Here is a 23028-nt window from a genome sequence, read left to right as displayed (position 1 = left end):
AAATTAGGCCTTTATTAGAGAGGCTTGCAAAAGTTTTGCAACATTATGATTACCATGTGTTATTTTCCATCCTATTTCCCCCATTTAGTTTCTGACAACCACCTCCCCCAATTTGACCTCTTTTCTATCAGCCCCACCCTCTTTATCTTATCTGTTTCCCCATACCCAATTGATTATGTATATTCTTCCTTCATTCAGTCAATTCCAATGAGGGAAAGGTTCATGTGCTCTGCTCCTCATCTTCCCCACCTTCTCCTTCATTGTAAAAGCTCTTTCATGCTTCTTTTATCTAAGGTAATTTATTCCATTCTATTTTCCCATTCTTCCTTCTCCTAGTGTATTCCTTTCTCATGCCTTAATTTAATTTTTTAATATCACCTGATCAGATTCAATTCACACCCTTTCCCTCTGTCTATGTATACTCTAGCTAACTGTTCTAATACTGATAAAGGTCTTAAGATTTACAAAAATCAGAAGGCAGCTGGATGGCTCAGTGTATTGAGAGTCAGGCCTAGAGATGGGAGGTCCTAAATTCAAATCTAGCCTCAAACACTTCCTAACTGTGTGACCCTGGACAAGTCACTTAAGCCTCATTCCCTAGTCTTTACCAGTCTTCTGCAATACACAGTATTGATTCTAAGATAGAAAGCAAGGATTCTTTAAAACTTATAAAAATCATCTTGTTTAAGTATGTAAACATATTGTAAGTATTGTAAACATATTAATCATTTTGAATAACTTTTGATATTTTTTACTGTTTTCCTTTTTACATTTCTCTTGAGTTTTATATCTGAGAGTCAAATTTTTCATTCAGCTCTGGTCTTTTCATCTGGAATGCTTGATAGTCCTCTATTTCATTGAAAAAAAATTCACTTTTTCTCCTGAAGGATTACACTTAGTTTTGGTGGATAAGTGATTCTTGGTTAAAGTGCTAGTTCCTTTGCCTTCTGGAATATCATATTCTAGCCCCTCTTATCCTTTAATGTAGAAGCTACTAAATCTTTTGTTATCCTGACTGTGGCTATATTTGAATTGTTTGTTTTTGCTGGCTAATATTCCTTGGAGTTAACTTTTTAGAATCTCTTTCAGGAGATGATGGGTGAATTCTTTCAATTTCTATTTGCCTTTTGGTTTTAGACTATCAAGGCAATTTTCCTTGATAATTTTTTGAAAAATGATGTCTAAGCTCTTTTTTTTTAACATGTCCTTTAGTTAAGCCTAATAATTCTTAGATTACCTCTCTTGAATTTATTTTCCAGGTTAATGGGTTTTCCTTTGAGCTATTTCACATTTTCTTCTATGTTTTCATTCTTTTGACTTTGCTTGATTGTCTCTTTGTGTTTCATGGAATTATTAGCTTCCACTTGCCCAGTTCTAATTTTTAAGGCATCATTTCTTGCGTGAGCTTTTGTATTTCCATTTTCATTTGTCCAATACTACTTTGTAAAGAATTCTTTTTCCTCAGTTCATTTTTGTAACTCTTTTTCCAAAAGGCCAATTCTGTCTTTCAAGAAGTTTTTCTGTTCGGTGCATTTTTAAAAATTTTAATCTATTTTACTTTATTTTATTAATTTAGAGTATTTTTCCAGGATTACAAAAATCATGCTCTTTCCCCACCCTCCCCCCAACCTACTCCTATAGCCGACACACAATTCCACTGGTTTGAATCTTTAGTGCATTTTTATACATCTTTTTTCCATTTGGCCAATGCTGATTTTTGAAAAGTTTTTCTCTTTGAATTTTTGGGCCTCTTTTACCAATTGGATTTTTCTGTGTTTTTTTAAGATATTAATTTCTTCAGTATTTTTGGGTTTCTTTTATTAATGTATTGACTTTTTTTTCATGATTTTATTTATCACTGTTATTTCTTTTCCCATTTTTTTTACATCTCTTATTGGATTTTTAGAATGCTTTTTGAGCTTCTCCAATACTTCTTTTGGGTGTGAGAGAAATTCATAATTTTTTTTGGAGGCTTTGGATATAGCAATATTGGCTTTGTTTTCTTCTCACCTTATCTTTTCCTCTTCTTTGTCAACTTTTGATGTTGAGTTTCCTTTTTTGTCAGAGGTTGTTTTCATACTCTGGTCTTCATATCCAGCACTATTCTTCATGGCTAAATACTGATGTTTAGGATCCAAGACTGAAAGTAGCAACCGAAGTATATGACTTAGGGAACTATCTTCAGATGAAAAAATATTTCCAATAATAAATATGTATAAGGTGTCTTCTTGGATATCTACTTAGAATACTTTAATGAAGGGATAGTTAATAATAAGAGTACTTGCAATAGTAATGAAAGTGATAACAACAATAATATTAATAGCATTAATATAGTGCTTTAAATTTTATAAAGTACTTTCATTTTAACTTCACAAAATATTTAAAGGTAAGTGTTATCATTATGTCTAGTTTACAGTTGTGGAAACTGAGACTGACGGGAGAAAAAGGACTCAAGCAGATCCATAGCACACCATCTGCAGGCAACAGACTTTAAGAATCAAAGATTGCCTTCATGCTGCTAAGAGGAATCAATGTAGGACTACTAAGGAATATACAAACATAAGCTACATACAAAAACCTCATCAATGAAATGCAATGGCAAACTAGTAAGATTTTTCAGAGTTTTGATTTATATAAAGCAAAAATGTATTTATATAGATAGACCTTCTAAGTGCTAAAAATATATTACAAGTATGAGAAAATTTGAGTTAGGAGTAACCCATTAGTTGGTGTGCCATTTCGAAAAGTCTATAACAACAGACAAAAGAGCCATTTAAGGTTCTTAGCCAAGGGAGTAACATAAATTGTGAGGTTAGAGACATCAGCAGTATGCAGCAATAAAAGATATATGGCTATTTATCAAAGCAGAAGTAAAATGGTAGTCCAAACCTAATTTCTGCCAGATAGCTTCACAATTTTCTCAATAATTATCCTCTAATAGGGAGTTACTTCTTTGGTAATTTATATTTTAGGGTTTATCAAAAATTGAATTATATTCATTTCTCACTTCTTTCTTTGCTAATTTATTAAACTGATCAATTTCTCTATTATTTGACCAACAACAAAGAGTTTTGATGATTACTACAAAGCAACAATTTCAATTTAGTCACTTATCAATACATTTTTATAAGTTTTGAATATTTCTTGATTGAAATAGATACTAGCTAGATATCCCCAGATAAGGGAAAAGGTACATTTTTGCTTATGAATTATAACATGTCATATATACATGTCTATCTATTTAGATGGTAACTATATAGGTATTTATGGGATTTTCTAAATACTTACAATACCACCTATATAAGTATTAGTCAACAGAATAGTTTCTCATGGATCATCAATTGGCCTTAACACAATCCTTATAAAAATAAAGAATTATTATTACTAGCTATATTTTAAAGTTCTACACTTGGCATAAGTAAAAGCATCAGAGGAAAACAGAAGTAATTTTCTTTATATTATGAATTTAATAGTTATTTCTCTTAATTCATTACCTGTCTCTGTAGCTGCATCACTTGAGCTTTCAAAAGATTGATACGTCTTTCATCAAAGCATTCATTCTTTCCTTCTTCTAAAAGCCATTCATATTGATTTCTAAAAAATTAAACTTTATTTGAAATGTTACATACCAAAATGTCACTAATGTAGAAGTCAACAACTATGATAAAAGGGATTAGAAAATGTATATCCTTTCTTATGACAGCTATAACACAAATGTGTGTATGTATACATATAAGTTTAAAACCATTTCCAAACTAATCAAGTTCAAAGTAGGGGGCATAGGAGTAACATGTATCCATTGGGGAAAGAAACAACAATGAAGTACAAAAGGAGAAGACAGAGCAGGTAAAACTACACTAAGCACTCTCAGAACGCAGAATGCGCAATTGAAAAAAACATTGAAATTGGAGTCAGACGACCTGGATTCAAAAATCTGACCTACTTTCCAAACACTGATTATATGACTTTATACAAATCATTTAACCTCCCTAGGCTTCCATTTCGTACTTGTAAAATGAATGAAATGACCTTTAGATGACTTCTAAAGTTCTTTACAACCTTAATTTAATAATGCTTTGCATGTGAATGTTAAAGGCAGGAGAAAGAAGATTGTTGGTTGGTTTATTGCTTTGAGACAATCACTTGTAAAATTTTGCATAGAATTGTAGGGACAAAAAAAGGGGGAAAGAACCTAGTGAAGTTTGATGGCATGGCTGAGCAGCAAATACTCAACAGTAGATGTCCAAAAATATATCCTTCATGAGTAATATTTTATGTTTTCCTGGTGATATTAATATCTTGCCAATTTGACTATATTAATAGAAGGACAATATCTGGATCAAGGGGAGTCTTGCTGCATTTTTCCATGGCTAGACAACATCTGGAATACCTTTTTCATATCTAGAAGTCACTTTAAAAAAATTGAATAAGCTTCTGGGTAAACATGGCAGCAGTCTAGACACAAGACTTGTCCTTTCCTCAGCACCCACCATTATAGACTACTTCAAAAGATCAAAAAAAACAAATTCATAAGAACGAAGGAATTGTACAGTACAATGCAGCATTGAAGGTACATGGGATTTGGGCATTTCCACACTATAAGGGGGTGAAAAAGCTCCCACCAAAACGCGAGCTTATCTACCTTAACCCACTCCACCTACAGAGCCAGAGTCAGAGCCAGTGCATGCCAGAATCAGCGAGTGAGTGAGGGGCACCTGTAGAGTGAGTAAGGGGCACCTCTAGGTTCTTGGGAGCTAACTAAGACCACCAAAGAGCACTATCCCTGAGAGCAGCTACACCTGAAACCCCAGCACAGACCATGGGCGCTCTCAGGAAGATAGCACAGAGAAGTAAAGAGCAGAAGCTACAGAGATTTGAGAGCTTGCTTCAGGCAAAATCCTTGCTCCTTAACTCCATACACAGAGAGCCTGCCCATCTCACTCAGATTTCTGACTAAAAAGGGAAGGAAAAACCTCCAGTGGTGGCAAATTGTGCCAAGGAACAACAAACTCCCTCCAAGAAAAACAGGAAGAAGGGTTTTACCCTGGAATTTTTTTACGGAGGAAAAACCCTGGCTACAGAGGAAATAGAGGAGGAAATTAAAATAAATGCACCAAAACCTTCCAAAAATGGAAATTGTCCACAAGCTTTTGAAAAATTTAAATTGGAGCTGATCAAAAAGATGGAAACCTTCTGGCAAGAAAAGTGGAAAATAGTTCAAAGAGAAAATAACAGTTAAAAGGACAAGAACTCCCAATTGGAGAAACAGCTGGAAGCCACGAAAAGCAGGATAGACCAAACTGAAAAGGAAAACCAGTCTTTAAAATCCAGAATTAGGCAATTGGAAGACAATGGTCTTGCAAAACAGAAGGAATAAATGAAGCAAAGTCAAAAGACTGACAAAATAGAAGAAAACAGAAAATATCTCACTGAGAAGATGACAGATCAGTAAAACAGATCACAGAGATACACTTTGAGAATCATTGGTCTACATAAAAAGCCAGAAATAAACAGAAATTTTGACGTCATACTACAAGAAATCATCCAGGAAAACTGCCCTGATGTTCTTGAACAAGGGGGCAAAATAGACATTGAAAGAGTTCATAGAATACTTTCTATAATAAATCCTCAAAAGACAACTCCCAGGAATGTAATTGCCTACTTCAAGAGCTTCCAAGCTAAGGAGAAAATTTTACAAGAAGCCAAAAAGAGGCAATTCAGATGCCAAGGAGTACTGATCAGGATCACACAAGACCTGGCAGCTTCCACACTAAAGGACTACAAGGCCTGAAACATGATATTCAGAAAGGCAAGAGAATTGGGTCTTCAACCAAAGATCGTCTATCCATCAAAACTGACTATATACTTACATAGGAAAGTATGGACATTCAACAAAATAGAAGATGTCCAAGTATGTAAAGAAAAGAGTAGAAACTGGAAAGTTTGATATCCAAACACAAAGATCAAGAGAAACATGAAAAGGTAAATAAGAAAGAGAGGGAAAGGGGGAAAATGTTTTTTATTCAAACTTTCTTCTTTAAGAGCAACAATTAGATCAAATTATATATATATATATATATATATATATATATATATATATATATATATATATATATACATATATATGTATTAATATATGGGGGAAATGCTATTTGTAACTCTCAAAAATTATATTCACTATTGTAGTAATTAGAAGAATCATTCACAGGAAGAGACTGGGGTAATAAGTGCTATAAGATGATATGCAATCAAAGATGGCACCAAGAGATACTTGAAGAAATGAAAAGAAAAAGAAAGAAAGAAAAAAGAAAAATAAAATAGAATAATCTTTATCACACAAAGATATGCATGGGAAGGGGAGGGGAAGAATACTCTTATAAGAAGGAGAGGAAGAAAGTGCTAATAGGTAATACTTAAACCTTACTCTTAGTGAAATCAATTCTGAGAGGGAAGAGCATCTAGATCCACTAGGGTCTTGAATTCTATCTTACCCTAAAGGGAAAGTGAGAAGGGAAATCTAAGGGGGGTAGGCAGGAGGGAGCACCGAAAGGGAGGGAAAGAGAGGGGGAGGGAACTTAACAGACCCTAAAAAAGGGGAACAAAAAGGAATGGGCCAAAAAGGGAAAAATATTAAGGGAGGGGATTAGGGAGTTTGATTAAAAACAAACCACTGTTTTAAAAGGATATAGCAAAAGAAGAAAGGACAGAACAAGGAGAGGATATACTAGGAGAGGATATCAAAATGCTGGGGAATACACAAGTGACAATCATAATTTTGAACGTGAATGGGATGAACTCACCCATAAATGAAAACAAATAGGAGAGTGGATTAGAATCCAAAATCCTATCAAGAAACACACCTGAGACAGGTAGATATTCAAAAGCTTAGAATTAAAGGTTGAAACAAAACCTATTGGGCCTCAACTGATAGAAAGAAGGCAAGGGTTGCAATGATGATATCTGACAAAGCCAAAGTAAAAATAGATATCATTGAAAGGGATAGGGAAGGGTAAATACATCCTGATAAATGGGAGTATAGTAATCAACATGTATGCACCAAATGGTATAGCATCCAAATTTCTAAAGGAGAAACTAGTGGAATTGAAGTAGGAAATAGATAGTAAAACTATACTAGTGGGAGACTTGAACCTACCACTATGAAATTTAGATAAATCCAATCAAATATAAATAAGAAAGAGGTAAAAGATGTGAATGAAATCTTAGAAAAATTAGAGTTAGTAGATATGTGGAGAAAAATAAATAGGGACAAAAAGGAATATACTTTCTTTTCAGCAGCACATGGTACATTCACAAAGACTGACCATGTACTAGGTCATAAAAATATGGCAAACATATGCAGAAAGCAGAAATAATAAATGCAACCTTTTCAGATAATGCAATAAAAATAATGATCAGTAAGGTACATGGAGAGCCAAATCAAAAATTAATTGGAAATTAAATAATATGATTCTCCAAAATTGGTTAGTTAGAGAACAAATCATAGAAACAATAATTTCATTGAAGAAAATGACAATGATGAGACATCCTTTCAAAATCTATGGGATGCAGCCAAAGCAGTACTCAGGGGGAAATTTATATCCCTGAATTCATATATTAACAAATTAGGGAGGGCAGAGGTCAATGAAATGGACATGCAAATTAAAAAACTTGAAAGTAAACAAATTAAAAATCCCCAGAAAAAAACTAAATTAGAGATCCTAAAAACTAAGGGAGAAATTAATAAAATTGAAAGTGAAAGAACTATTGAACTAATAAATAAGACTAGAAGCTGGTATTTTGAAAAAAAAAACAAAACAAAATAGACAAAGTACTGGCCAATCTAATTAAAATAGAAAAGGAAAGAAGAAAACCAAATTAACAGTATCATAGATGAAAAGGGAGACCTCACCTCCAATGAACAGGAAATTAAGCAATCATTAAAAAATATTTTGCTTGATTATATGGCAATAAATATACCAATCTAGGTGATATGGATGAATACTTAAAAAATATAAATTCCCTAGATTAACAGAAGAAGAAATAGAATTCTTAAATAATCCCATATCAGAAAAAGAAATTGAACAAGCCATCGAAGAACTCCCTATGAAAAAATCCCCAGGGCCTTCTGGATTCACAAGTGAATTCTATGAAACATTCAAAGAATAACTAATTCCAAACCTATACAAACTATTTGACATAATAAGCAAAAAGGGAGTTCTACCAAATTCCTTTTATAACACAAATATGGTACTGATTCCAAATCAAAAACAGAGAAAGAAAACTATAGACCAATCTCCCTAATGAACATAGATGCAAAAATCTTAAATAAAATACTAGCAAAAAGACTCCAACAAGTGATCATAAGGGTTATTCACTATGACCAAGTAGTATTCATACCAGGAATACAAGGATGGTTCAATATTAGGAAAACCATCCACATAATTAACCATATCAACAAGCAAACCAACAAAAATCACATGATTATCTCAATAGATGCAGTAAAAGTCTTTGACAAAATACAACACTCATTCCCATTGAAAACACTAGAAAGTATATGAATAGAAGGGTCTTTCCTAAAAATAATTAACAATATTTATCTAAAACCATCAGCCAACATCACCTGCAATAGGGATAAATTAGATGTATTCCCAATAAAATCAGGAATGAAACAAGGATGCCCATTATCACCGCTATTTTTTAACATTGTACTAAAAACACTAACAGTAGCAATTAGAGGAGAAAAAGAAATTGAAGGTATTAAAATTGGCAATGAGGAGACCAAGCTATCACTCTTTGGGGATGATATGATGATCTAGTTAAAGAATCCTAGAGAATCAACTAAAAAGCTAGTAGAAATAATAAACAAATTTAGCAAAGTTTCAGGATACAAAATAAACCCACATAAGAAATCAAAGTGGCAAAGTCGGGACATTAATTCATTGATGGTGGAGTTGGAAATTGATTCAAACATTCTGGAGGGCAATTTGGAACTATGCCCAAAGGGTACTAAATGGCTGTCTGCCCTTTGATCCAGCCATAGCATTGCTGGGTTTGTAACCAAAAAAGAGATAATAAAGAAAAATACACGTACAAAATTATTCATAGCTGCACTCTTTGTGGTGGCAAAAAATTGGAAAATGAGGGGATGCCCTTCAATTGGGGAATGGGTGGACAAATTGTGGTATCTGTTGGTGATGGAATACTATTATGCTCAGAGGAATAATAAAGTGGAGGAATTCCATGTCAACTGGAATGACCTCCAGGAAGTGATGCAGAGCAAAAGGAGCAGAACCAGGAGAACAATTGAATGTAATGGACTTCTCCATTAGTGGCAATGCAGTGATCCTGAAAAACCCAGAGGGATCTATGAGAAGGAACACTATCCACATCCAGAGGAAAAACTGTGGGAGTAGAAACACAGAAGAAAAACAACTGCTTGATTACATGGGTTATGGGGAATATGATTGGGGATATAGACCCTATATGATCATACTAATGCAAACATCAACAGCATGGAAATAGGTTCTGATCAAGGACACATGTAATACCCAGTGGAATTGCACATCAGCTATGGGAAGGGTGGGAGGAGGGGAGGGAGGAACAAAATATAATTTTTGTTTCTAAGGAATAATGTTTGAAATTGACCAAATTTTAAAAAATAAAATAAAATAAATTGAATAAAATTAGAATGAAATCAGAATGATGAGGAAGAGACATGAAAAAAGTTGGGATTTTCACCCAAGATCTAAATCATGATATATACAACAATCCATTTATATTTAGGTATTGCTAGCGGTTAAAAAAAAATAATGCAATATAGGAATATTGCTGGAAATTTTTCCTATATGCTATTTCTTGGCAATAAGTAAGGGTTAAGGATATGAGTTAGACACAATAAAGTTTATATGTTAATCAATTGGTTACAAATTAAATAATTTTCCTTTGCATTTTGAACACTAAAACAATGTAATTTAAGAATGTTAAATGAGAATCTAATAAATTCAAAATATTCAAGTACATTTCATATGAATTGCTCCTAAATTTGACATATTAGAACCAGGTTTCTACCTTTTTATAATTTAGGTAGGCCTCTTTACACAAAATTATAATTATAAACTTAAAGTATTTTTAGATGGTAACATCCACTAACCCGCTATGTGACCATGAAACAGATCCATTCTGGTCTCTTAACCGGTTCCCTCATTTATAAAATAAGGGAATAAAAGTTAACTGAGCTCTGAGTGCCTTCCAGCTTTCACCTTGGTGACTATGATTTTCTATTTCTTACAGAGCCATTTTAATGGCAGGAAATAATCAAACTTGGGGGAAGATGCCTTCTTAACATTCAGAAAATTAAACTAGCTTTCTTTTCTTTACTGAATAAATACAGAACATCAAATAACAGATACAGTTTTTGGAGGGAAAATGGTTTGGATACAGTAAATGTTGCTTTTTGATTCTGAGGGGAAAGGGCAAGAAAACAAGCTAGAATAGTTTTATTAAATCCCTAATGTCTTTATCAGACTTCTGTAAAGTAAGTAGTTTTGAAATAAAATAAATTTTTATTTACAACATAGTGGATATTCCTAGCTTGTTACAATGTTCTAGCATTATGAATAGTTTCATATATTTCATTTGCACTATATTTGTGAATTTAATATGTTTAGATAGGAAATCAAAATTCATATCAATTTAATTCTCTGTTTTAATAAATTTTGCTTTTAGGAAATAAGCATATAAACTTCATAAGAGAAAAAAATGTTTTCCTATTATTGGCTATTATTTATTGTTAAATATAAGAGTAACATGGCTTAAAGTAATCACTAAATTATGCTAATATAGTTCAATACCTCAAAACTTCTAGCTCACACTTCAACTTGGAATTTTCTTCCTGAAGTTTCTAGAAAGAAAGAAAGAAAGAAAGAAAGAAAGAAAGAAAGAAAGAAAGAAAGAAAGAAAGAAAGAAAGAAAGAAAGAAAGAAAGAAAGAAAGAAAGAAAGAAAGAAAGAAAGAAAGAAAGAAAGAAAGAAAGAAAGAAAGAAAGAAAGAAAGAAAGAAAGAAAGAAAGAAAGAAAGAAAGAAAGAAAGAAAGAAAGAGAGAAAGAGAGAAAGAGAGAAAAAGAGAAAGAGAGAGAGAAAGAAAGAGAGAGAGAGAAAGAAAGAGAGAGAGAGAAAGAAAGAGAGAAAGAAACAAAGAAACAAAGACAAAGAAACAAAGAAAGGAAAATCAATGATAGCCATTCTTCAGTTTTTTTTAAGTATAATCTGCAATTAGATATAAAGATTGATATTTTCTAACTAGTTTAAAGCACTCACTCCCATCCAAGGAACTCAAATTATTTTACAACAAGCTAATTTATTTTTACTATATACTCATGAGATGTATATTAGTGCCAGAGACTACAAACATTGCTAATCTGGGATCTGTCCATGGGTGGGGAGTCATCAGCAAGTAGCCTCAATTTACCAAGCAAGTGTGAGTTGTATAATGGACTCAAGTGTAATGATTAGGCCAAGAAATAATCAAAACCAATCTACAGTTGGGATCACAAGTTAAAAGAGATAGGAAGTATGCCAGCAATACTGGTATAAAGAGAGGCTAACACTGATTTATTTAGGATTTTCAAGCTCTGTCTCTCATAGAAAAGTTAAGCAATTAATATGAGCTGAGAAGAAACTAGAAAGAAGGCTGGAGACAGCATGACTTCATCAGATCTGATGTTGTCATCAGCAAAAAGACCCTATAAGTCAGAATCTAACAAAAAGATAAATATCGGAATCTGTAATTTGTAGAAAAGGAAATTTAAACATTGGCACATTAAACGTTGTCCAACATTATAAAGTAAATTAATGGTGAACCAAAGCATAGGACTAATTTCCTGATTCTCTGCACAGTATTTTATTGATCTACTAGACTGTTTATACTGTCTCTCAAATTATCAAGAATTTTTTCCTAAAAGGAACATTACAAACTCTCAAAAGGTATTAAAGAGAGCAGCCAGGTGGTTCAGTGGATTGAGAGCCAGGTCTAGAGATAGGAGGTCCTGGTTTCAAACTTGTCCTCAAACACTTTCCACTTATGTGACACCAGCAAGTAACTTAACCCCCACTACCTTGCCCTTACCACTCTTCTTTCTGTCTTGGAACTAATACACACTATTTATTCTAAGAAGATGTCAAAGTTTTTAAAAAGGCATTAAATATTTTCCAAGAAAGCATCAAGTTAATAATTTTTTTTAATCTTGCCTAATTTGGGGGTGGTAGATATAAAGAAAACAAATTAACTTCAGAGGGATTTTTGGGAGGTCGATTTTAACTAATAAGTTTTATCACATTCATCAATGTAAAGAATCCAGGTCTCTAGCATTTAATTTTTAATTCAATATGTCACTTAGAGACAAAGTTTCACAGCTTGGTGTATAACAGTCTTCAATAAACTTACACACACAACATTCAAATATTCTGGTTGAAGTATGCTGCTAGCAGGTCCAATGTGTTTCCCAGAGATATCTAGGCATGCTGTGCCATGCCCAAGGTACTACTAGTAACAATTTACTTTCAAAGTTGTTGAGTAGTTGTCTTGGCCATGAGCCTTATAAACTGCTATAGCTTGGTTTAGGCAAAAGACTAGGAAGTTAAGCCAAAAAAAAAAAAAAAGGGAACCTCTCCCCTCAAATGGGTTGTTTGGTAGAAATTCCTGCTAGTTGTTATTAGATACATTTTAAATTTGCTGATAGAAAAAAATTACAACTATTAAGACTACTGTATACCTTTTTGTCATATTCTGTGAACTTCCTATTTGAAGACATTGGAGTTTCTTTTATCTAGTTTTTCTCCTTTTAATAGTGTAGACTCTCAACAGCAAAAGTCAGTTGAGAAAGAACTGGTTCCAGGGTTCTTGCAGAAGTGCTTTCCAACCTTTAAAATATAAAACAATTCCTCAACAGGGTAAAAAAAAATTAAAGTTTTATGATGAGGTTTCCTATTTCTATCAATGAGTCATAAAAATAACATTTATATAGGTAGCATAGTGAATATAGCACTAGAATCAGAAAAATCTGCATTCAAATCCTGCCTCCAATACTTAACAGTTGTATGACTTTGGGCAAGTTATTTAACTTCTACTTCAGTTTCCACAACTATAAAATAGGAATAATAATAATATCTTCTTCACAAGGTGGTTGTGAGGATCAAATGAGATAATATGTGTAAAAGACTTAACACAGTGCTTGGCATAGAGTAGGCTCTAAATAGATGCTAGCTGTACTACTATTGTTATATTAGATTTTTATATTTCAGAAAGAATATAATCCAACATAGGTCAGGACTTCATCTAAAGTAATATAATCAGTATCTAACACAATGCTAATAAATTAAAGTTAGACTGCCTCCCTCAGAAACTAGTTCCAGTGTGCTAGGTTTTTACTATTAGGAAATAACTATCAGAAGTTATTTTACTTTTAGGAAGTAATTTCATCTGTCTAAATTTCTCTTTCTTTTTGTTTATTGTCAAAAGAAAGAAAAGCAAGACCTCATTATTTAAATAATAACAATATTGTGTTTTATGTTAATTATTTTTCATGGGAAAAAAATTTAAGAAAGGTTAGTATTCTCATTCTTTTCCTGGTGATAAATTACAAAGGAAGAGCCTCTATTACCAATGGTTCAATAAACTGTAGATCTCAGGACTGTCTCAAACCTCTATAACCTTTCCCCCCCAATACCAAAAGTCATTGAAATATGTTAAACATTTGGAGAAGTAATATGTATTTGAAAACTTTTGTCAGCTCCTATTTATTTTAAGATGGTAAACATCACAAATTTAGGGCACCATGGTAGAGTGGAAAAAGTGCTGAACTTGAAGGGCTTGAGTTCAAATCCCTGCTTTGTCACTTGCTTTTCTCTATGCATGGCCCTCAGTCATTTCCTCATCTATAAGTAAGGTAGTTAGAATCAATAATCTCTAAGGTCTTTAACTTAAGACCTTAACTCTAAATGTACAATGCTATTTAAACTTACAATTTCCTTTTGAGTTTTTTCCATAGTAAACCTGAAAAGAATTGGCTGTTTTTGAGGAAAGTTGGTGTACTTTAATGTGGAATAGTGGATAGAGTTATTGTTAAATTAAATTGTTAAACTGTCTAATTGAAACAAGCGTTTCAATCAACAATAAGACATTGAAGAATTTTTTCTGATTCTTTAGCTTGGGCTCTGTTTACTGAGACGTTATTGCTAAGTTATTGGTCTTAGGATATAATACAGCATCAAGAATGTTTATTTTTAATAACAGGCATCACCAGGCTGAGGTAAAAAATATAGATATCAGAAACTAGAGCAAGTATTTTTAATCTAAGATTAATAGACACTCAAGGAGTCTATGGATAGATTTCAGAAGGCTCATGAACATGTGTGGAAAAAAATCACATCTTTATTTCCACTACTCTCTAACTTAAATTTAGCATTTCCTCCAATTATTATTGTTTTAATAATAATTCTGATGAAGGGTCCAAAGGTCCATATTGCCAAAAGGTCTGTGGTAAGTAATAAAAAAAATTAAGAACTTCAATCTAGAGTAAAGCAAATAGGAAAATTAAAAAAGAATCTGTCAAGTTGTCAAACTAAATTTAGAAAAAGAAAACCAAGAAGGGAAAGCCAAGTGGTTTATGCTCACTGGCTGGAAGAGGACAAGGCCACAAAGATATATAACCAAAAGAAGGAACAACCAGCTACCTTAAATATTCAGCTTCAGCTGCACATGCATCCTAGAGCATCCTGCCTCCCAAAATAAGTCATGTGACCAAACCACCTCTTTCTCTACATTTTCCTGACAAGAAATTTTTAAGGAAAAATGTAAAAAGTTTTTTTTTAGATGGCATGGATATATTATTAGCCATTATAATTATAATGATAATTCACATTTATATAGTGCATAAAGGTGAGCAAAATGCTATTCTCACAATAATCTTTTGAGGTCCTACAGTATTATTTTCCTCAGTCTATGGTTGCATAAGATAGTGCTTCAAAAGAATTACATCTACTTAAACTTTCAGTGAAAAAAGATTGAGTGAGAAAAAGAACAGAACTCAAGATGAAGCAAAAGGCCATGAATTTTTTTTCTTCAATGCACAATATATGTCATTAACAACATGACAAATATGGATAAATGCATTGCATAACAGTGCACATATAACCGATATCAGATTACTTACTCTTTTAGGGAGGGAAGAATGGAGGGATGGAAGGACAGAATTTGGATTAGTGTCAGAAAACAAATTTCAAAAACTGTGTCTACATGTAATCAGGAAAAAGTATAATAAAATATTACTGGGGAATAAAAAGATAAAGGAAATGGCATTGTGAATGTGAAAGTGAAGGAAATTAGAAGGGTTTTTTTAATTATGAAGAAGACTGGAAAATGAAACTGGGAAGGGAATATCTGTGAGAAATTAAAGGCAGAATGAAAGAGGAGAAGGATTTTTAAAAAATTAAAGGGAAAGAAGAACTTGACAAGAATCTGAGGAACAAGAAGAGAAACCAACTGAAAAGAAAAAGCAAGTGAAATGACATTATGAGGAATGACCCAAGAAGCTGTAAGAATTAGTGTAAAGGTATTCAAGGAGAAGAATTCAAGGGAAAAAAAGTAAGATAGCTGGTAAAATAAAGTGAGTGATTAAGGGAAAAGTTGTTGGGTGTGGTTGCTAATGTGCAGCTCCAGAGTTTAAAACTGATCAGCCAAGCAAATTCCAGGGGAGCTCTGTGAAGAATGGCAAGACACTGAGAACCAACAAGCATGGAAGGCGAGGAGAATTGTTCAGCAAGCATCAGTTTATGAAGTTTGTATTTCTGCCAGGGGCAAATAGGAAGCACAATGGACATTGTACCATGTCAGAAGTCAAGAACAATTCCTTCCTGAGTTCAAATCTGGCCTCAGATGTTTACTAGCTATATGACCATAGGCAAGTTATTTAACCTTGTTTATCACAGTTTCCTCTTCTCTAAAATGAGCTGGAGAAGGAAATGGCAATCACTCCTGTATGTTTGCCAAGAAAACCTTAAATGGGATCACAAAAAGTCAGACATGGCTGAAATGACTGAACAATACTTTCGTCAGGAACAAATTATTTATCAATGCCCCAAAATGAAGGGTTGTCTCTCTCCCAAAAGAAATTCTGAAGGGGGTAGTTACAGAGATTGTTTCTCCATTATTCAGGTTATCAGAGAAAATAACTTAATTATTAAATAAAGGTAGAACTTCTATGGAAAAACAAATAAAAAATAGACCTGAATAATTAGAGGAAATTGTTGGATATGGTTGTTGGCTGGTACTGGAGGGTGGAAGAATGTTACACAGAGGAAAAGAGGGAGAATCAATACAATTTATTGGAGCAAAGGAATGGATTTTAGGCTCTTCCTGAAGAGAAAGCTGAACTTCTGAAGACAATATCACTGCTTGCCCTTGAGGGAAAGATGAAGTAGGTCTATTGAAGGTCAAAAGAAGGAATGAAAAGAGATGACAGTTCCTGACTTTCTGCTGAGAGTTACTGATGCATATATACATGAACTTGATGGTATTAGCAAGATCAAGCACCATAGTATGTGGTGCTGGAACCCAGGTTACAATCTTTCTGATTGTGATTAAAGACCCTTTATTATGACTATTTTGGTAGTTGAATTTTTGCCAGTTGACATATTTGGAGGTCCCACTGAGATTCAAAGTCTACCTGGGTAGCAATTGACCCCAGATGCATGATGTCAGCAGAGACCCCTTGTGTTCCAGTACGGAGTCAACTCAGCAGGTTGCTTTCCTGAGAACCTGCCTATTGCAGAGGATATTTGCAGAAGACCCAGATAACTACAATCTACCTCTGACTCATAAGATAGGATGAATTGATTGAATTGGACTATGAGAAATAGAGTGCTCTTCCCCTTTCACTACTCTATCATGCATTGTTGTTCTTTGTACTTGCCAAAGAAGATGCCTGAACATTCTCTTTATTCCTTATTTAGCAACTAAGGTGAATAACGTGGTTCAGGAGGACAATCTGATTACTTAGCAACTCTTTTCTGTCAATGATGGAACCAAGAGAGGGCAATATAAACTTTGGTTGCAAATAATCACCTGACTGACCCTTTCCCATAGTACTAAAATAAAAAAAAAATCAAAAGACAGATAGTGACTTGTCATGAATTGGTTTTGCCTCTTTCTTGGAAATTAGCCCCTTTGTCTGAGGACTAAATTTAAAAGAGGCCAGTCAAATTTAAAAAACAAGAATCGAAGTCAAGATGGCAGCTTAGAGACAGCAACAGTTCAGACCTCCTCAAACCCTTCCTCACTGAATCAAAAACACAATGCTTTGAGGGGCCTGAAAACCAAATCTAACAACAAGACAGAGCTAGGATACCCTCCTGCTTGATTCAACTGAAAAGGTATGTCACACCAAAAAAAAAAAAAAGAACTCTAGAGGACATGGGTTTAAGGGGAAGGAAGAAGGAAGGTCCCAGGACCCCTCCCCCACCTACAGCACTGAGCCTCCGGCAGTGAGTGGTGAGAATCTCTGGGCAGGCAAGGGCACTAGTCTGGAAGGAGTACCTTGCCAGAAAAGCTGTGCCAGGCTCAGGGCATAAAACACAAGTGGTATAGAGGCAGGTGGAGAAGTGCAGAGCAGGCAGCCCAGTCACAGTCAAAATGCTCCATCTTGCCCCCCACCAAGCTTTTGGCCTCAGGGCACATCCAGCTTTGCAGAACAAACCCTCTGCCCTGGCTCAATCTCAACAATAGGGCAGATAAGAAGCCTTCAGAGGACAGGGAAGCTCAAGCTCCAACACCCCTCTCCCACAGACTGGTCTGAGAGCCTTGCTGACTAAGCTCCAAGGGGCAAAGGCAGCAACAAACAACAGGCAACAACCTTGACAACATGGCAGTAAGCCCAACTCCTTTTCAGCTTCTGTTGTCAGCCAGGGGGAAATACAGGGGAAATATTAGTAAAAAACAGAAAAAGAAAAAAAGAATTATAATCAACAGCTTCTATCCAGGCAATGAACAAAAAGCAAACAAAACAGAGGAAGATCAAGGAACATGCAAAAAACATAGAAACTCCAGTTAATTAGATATAGGCTTTGGAAGAATTCAAGACACAATTCAAAAAACATTTAAAAGAGGCTGAAGACAACTGGGAAAAGAACTTAGAAAGCAAAATAAATTATCTGGAAACAGAAAATAGTGTCTTGAAAGCCAAAATTAATGAGCTTGAAAATGAGGCAAAGGAGATGAAAGATCAGAAGGAGAAGGATGGTCAAAAAGCCAGGGATGAAATTCAGTCTTTAAAAACTAGAAACCAACAACTAGAAGCAAATGACTTCACAAGGCAGTAGGAAACTATAAAACAAAATCAAAAGAATGAAAAAATTGAGGAAAATATGAAATACCTCATCCACAAAATGGAAGATTTAGAAAACAGGCCCAGGAGAGACAACATAAGAATCATTGGTCTACTGGAAGATCATGACCAAAAAAAAATGCCTGGACATAATTCTACAGGACATTATCCAAGAAAACTGCCCCGACATTCTAGAACAAGAGGGGAAAAATGGGAGATTAAAAGAATCCACAGATCACCTCCTGTACTGAATGTCCAACTAACAACACCCAGGAATGTGATAGCCAAATTCAAGACCAAGTTAAAAATATTACAAGCTGCTAAGAAGCAGTCATTCAGATACCATGGAACTACAGTGAGGATAACACAGGATCTGGCTGCATCTATACTGAAGGACTGAAAGGCATGAAATATGACATTCCAGAAAGCAAGGGAACTAGGTCTACAACCAAGAATCAACTACCCAGAAAAAATGACTGTATTCTTGCAGAGGAAAGTATGGTCATTTAATAAAATAGAAGACTTCCAAACATTCGTAAAGAAAAGACTGATCTAGAACAGAAAATCTGATGCCAAAACACAGAATTCAAGAGAATCACCACAAGGTAATTAAGAAAGGGGAAAAATGAAAACAAAACAAAACAAAACTTTTCTTAAAGGACCCAATAAGTTAAAATAATATGTATCCCTACAAGAAAAGAGGATATTGGTAATTCTTAAAAATTGTTATTATCATCTGGGTAGCTAGAAGAATTATACTGAGAGGGAAAAGGGACCAACTGTATAGGATGAAATGCCAAGATAAATATAAATATATATATATATATATATATATATATATATATCATATATATATATATAACTAGAGGGGAAAAGAGGTTAATACTAAGAGAAATGGGGAAAGAAACAAAAAGGGGTAAATTTATATGTCATAAAGAAGCACATGGAGGGAGGAGGGGAGAACTCCAATACACTGGAAGGGTAAAGAGGTTGGAGACAGGAAATACTTAATTCATATGTGCACTGAGATTGCTCAAAGAGGGAAGAACAATCAAATCCCTTGGGGCAGAGAATTGATTCACACCCTATAAAGGAGAAGGGTAACAAATAGACTGGAGGGGAGGGAAGCAATACAAGGGAGGGAGAGGGTGGGAGGTAATTTAAAATGAACATGAAAAAAGTAAGAGGGGAATAACATGGAAAGGGGATAGGAAGGGAAGTAAAATAAGGGTGAGAATAAGTGGGACTGATTAAAAGCAAAACATTGTTCCAAAAGGAAATAGTGAAAGAAGAAAGGGCAGGACTAGGCGTGGAAATCAAAATGTTGGGAAATACACAGATGGTAATCATAACTCTGAATGAGAATGGAATGAACTCAACCATAAAATACAAGCAAATAGCAGAGTGGATTAGAAACCAATATGCTGTCTACAAGAAACACACATGAGGAAGGTCAAGGTAAGCGGATGGAGCAAAATCTATCAGGCATCAACTGAGAAAAAGAAGGCAAGAATCACAATCATGATATCTGACTAAGCCAAAGTAAAAACAGATCTAGTCAGAAGATACAGGTAAGGTAATTATACCCTGATAAAAGGCAATAGAGACAATGAGGAACTATCAGAACCCAACATGTAAGGACCAAATGGCATAGCATCGAAATTTCTAAAGGAGAAATTAGTGGAGTTCAAGGATGAAATCAATAGAAAAACTCTGCTAGTGAGAAACCTGAACCTTCCTCTATCAGAACTAGATAAATCAAACCAAAAAATAAATAAGAAAGGTATAAGAGAAGTGAATGACATCTTAGAAAAATTAGAGTTAGTAGATATGTGGAGAAAAATAAATAGGGACAAAGAGGAATACACCTTCTTTTCAGAAGCACATGGTACATTCACAAAGATTGACCATATACTAGGGCATAAAAACATTGTAAACAAGTGCAAAAGAGCAGAAATAATAAATGGAACCTTCTCAGATCACAATGCAATAAAAATTAGTGAGGGTACATGGAGATGCACATCAAAAATTAATTGGAAACTAAACAATACAATTCTCCAAAATTGGTTATTTAAAGACAAAATCATAGAAACAATTCATAATTTTATTGAAGAAAATGACAATGATTAGATATCCTTTCAAAATCTATTGGATGCAGTCAAAGCAGTACTTAGGGGTAAATTTAAATCCTTAACAAATTATGGATGGCAGAGGTCAATGAATTGGGCATGCAAATTAAAAAACTAGAAAGTGAACAAATTAAAAATCCTCAAATGAAAACTAAATTAGAGATTCTAAGAATTAAAGGAAAAATCAATAAAATCAAAAGTCAAGGAATTATTCATTTAATAAATAAGATTCAAACAGATACTTTGAAAAAAAATAAAATAGACAAAGTATTGGTCGATCTAATTTAAAAATGAAAGAAGAAAAACAAAATTAATAGTATTAAAGATGAAAAGAGAGACCTCACCTCTAATGAAGAGGAAATTAAGGCAATCATTAAAAACTAATATGCCCAATTATATGTCAATAAATATGTCAATCTAAGTGACATGGATGAATGCTTACAAAAATATAAATTCCTTAGATTAACAGAAGAAATACAATACCTAAATAACCCCATATCAGAAAAAGAAATTGAACAAGTCATCAAAGAACTCCCTAAGAAAAAATTGCCAGGTCCAGATGGATTCACAAATGAATTCTATCAAACCTTCAAAGAACAATTAATCCCAACACTATCCAAATTAATAAGCAAAGGAGTTCTACCAAATTCCTTTTTATGACACAAATATGGCACTGATTCCAAAGCCAGGCAGGTCAAAAACAGAGAAAGAAAACTGTAGACCAATGTCCTGAATGAATATAGATGCAAAAATCTTAAACAGAATACTAGCAAAAAGACTCCAGCAAGTGATCACGAGGGTTATTCATTATGATCAGCTGGGATTTATACCAGGAATGCAAGGATGGTTCAATATTAGGAAAACCATCCACATAATTGACCATATCAACAAGCAAACCAATAAAAATCACATGATTATCTCAATAGATACAGGAAAAGTCTTTGACAATATACAACACATTCCTAATGAAAACACTAGAAAGCATAGGAATAGAAGGGTCTTTCCTAAAAATAATAAACAGTATATATCTAAAACCATCAGCAAACATCATCTGCAATGGGGATAAAGTAGATGCATTCCCAATAAGATCAGGAGTGAAACAAGGATGCTCATTATCACCTCTATTATTTAACATTGTACTAGAAACACTAGCTGTGGCAATTAGAGAAGAAAAAGAAATTGAAGGTACTAAAATAGGCAATGAGGAGACCAAGTTATCACTCTTTGCAGATGTTATGACAGTCTACTTAAAGATTCCTAGAAAATCAACTAAAAAGCTAGTAGAAATAATCAACAACTTTAACAAAGTTGCAGGATACAAAACAAACCCACATAAGTCTTCAGCATTTCTATATATTTCCAACACATCTCAGCAGCAGGAATTAGAAAGAGGAATTCCATTTAAAAATCACCCTAGACAACATAAAATACTTAAGAATCTATCTGCCTAGACAAACACGGGAACTATATGAACACAACTACAAAACACTTTCCACATAATTAAAACTAGATCTAAATAATTGGAAAAACATTAATTGCTCATGGGTAGAATGAGCTAACATAATAAAAATGACCATCCTGCTCAAACTTATTTACTTATTTAGTACCATACCCATCAAACTACCAAAAAAATTTTTTACTGAATTAGAAAAAAAAAAGACATAACAAAGTTTATTTGGTAGAAGAAATGGTCAAGCATATCCAGGGAAATAATGAAAAACAAAAATGTGAAGGAAGGTAGCCTAGCAGTACCGGATCTCAAACTATATTATAAAGCAGTGGTCATCAAAACAATATGGTACTGTCTAAGAAACAGAAAGGAGGATATAGAAACAGAATATATAAGATAGATAGATAGATAGATAGATAGATAGATAGATAGATAGATAGATAGATAGATAGATAGATAGATATAATATAAGATAGATAGATATATGTATATATAAGATATAAGAAACAGAAAGGAAAGGATACAGACTTTCAGTAAGTGACCTCAGCAAGATAGTCTATGATAAACTCAAAGATACCAGCTTTGGGGACAAAAATTCACTATTTAACAAAAACTGCTGGGGAAATTGGAAGACAGTATGGAACTGATTGGGTTTAGATCAACATTTTACACCCTACACCCAAAGATAAACTCTGAATGGGTGAATGACTTGAATATAAAGAAGGAAACTATAAGTAATAAGTAAATTATGTGAACACAGAATAATATATGTGTCAGATCTTTGGGAGAGGAAAGATTTTAAGACCAAGCAAGAGTCAGAAAAAATTACAAAATGTAAAATAAATAATTTTCATTACATTAAATTTAAAAGGTTTTGTACAAACAAAACCAATGCAACCAAAATTAGAAAGGAAGCAACAAATTGGGAAAAAACCTTCATCACCAAAATCTCTGACAAAGGTCTAACTACTTAAATTTATAGAGCTAAATCAATTGTACAAAAAATTAAGCCATTCTCCAATTGATAAATGGGCAAGGGACATGGATAGGCAATTTTCAGAAAAAGATCAAA

General features: G+C 33.7%; 1 protein-coding gene across 10 annotated transcripts in view; it reads right to left on the bottom strand.

Moving 5' to 3' along the window:
- The window catches only part of LOC103103181 (uncharacterized), a 275130-nt gene that overhangs the window by 168660 nt on the left and 83442 nt on the right, over positions 1 to 23028 (bottom strand). For all 10 annotated transcript variants that reach the window (XM_007486577.3, XM_007486573.3, XM_007486581.3 and 7 more), the window contains 3 exons: positions 12771 to 12918; positions 10851 to 10900; positions 3495 to 3594 (listed from right to left, as the gene is read on the bottom strand). In XM_007486577.3, coding sequence (XP_007486639.2) covers positions 3495 to 3594; positions 10851 to 10900; positions 12771 to 12809 — 189 coding nt within the window. In that variant the 5' untranslated portion in view covers positions 12810 to 12918. The remainder of the gene's footprint in view (positions 1 to 3494; positions 3595 to 10850; positions 10901 to 12770; positions 12919 to 23028) is intronic.

Source organism: Monodelphis domestica, chromosome 3, assembly GCF_027887165.1.
Source record: "Monodelphis domestica isolate mMonDom1 chromosome 3, mMonDom1.pri, whole genome shotgun sequence".
NCBI classification, from domain to species: Eukaryota; Metazoa; Chordata; class Mammalia; order Didelphimorphia; family Didelphidae; genus Monodelphis; species Monodelphis domestica.
The sequence above is the reverse complement of the archived record's forward strand: the minus strand, read 5'-3'. Positions and strand labels throughout refer to the sequence as shown.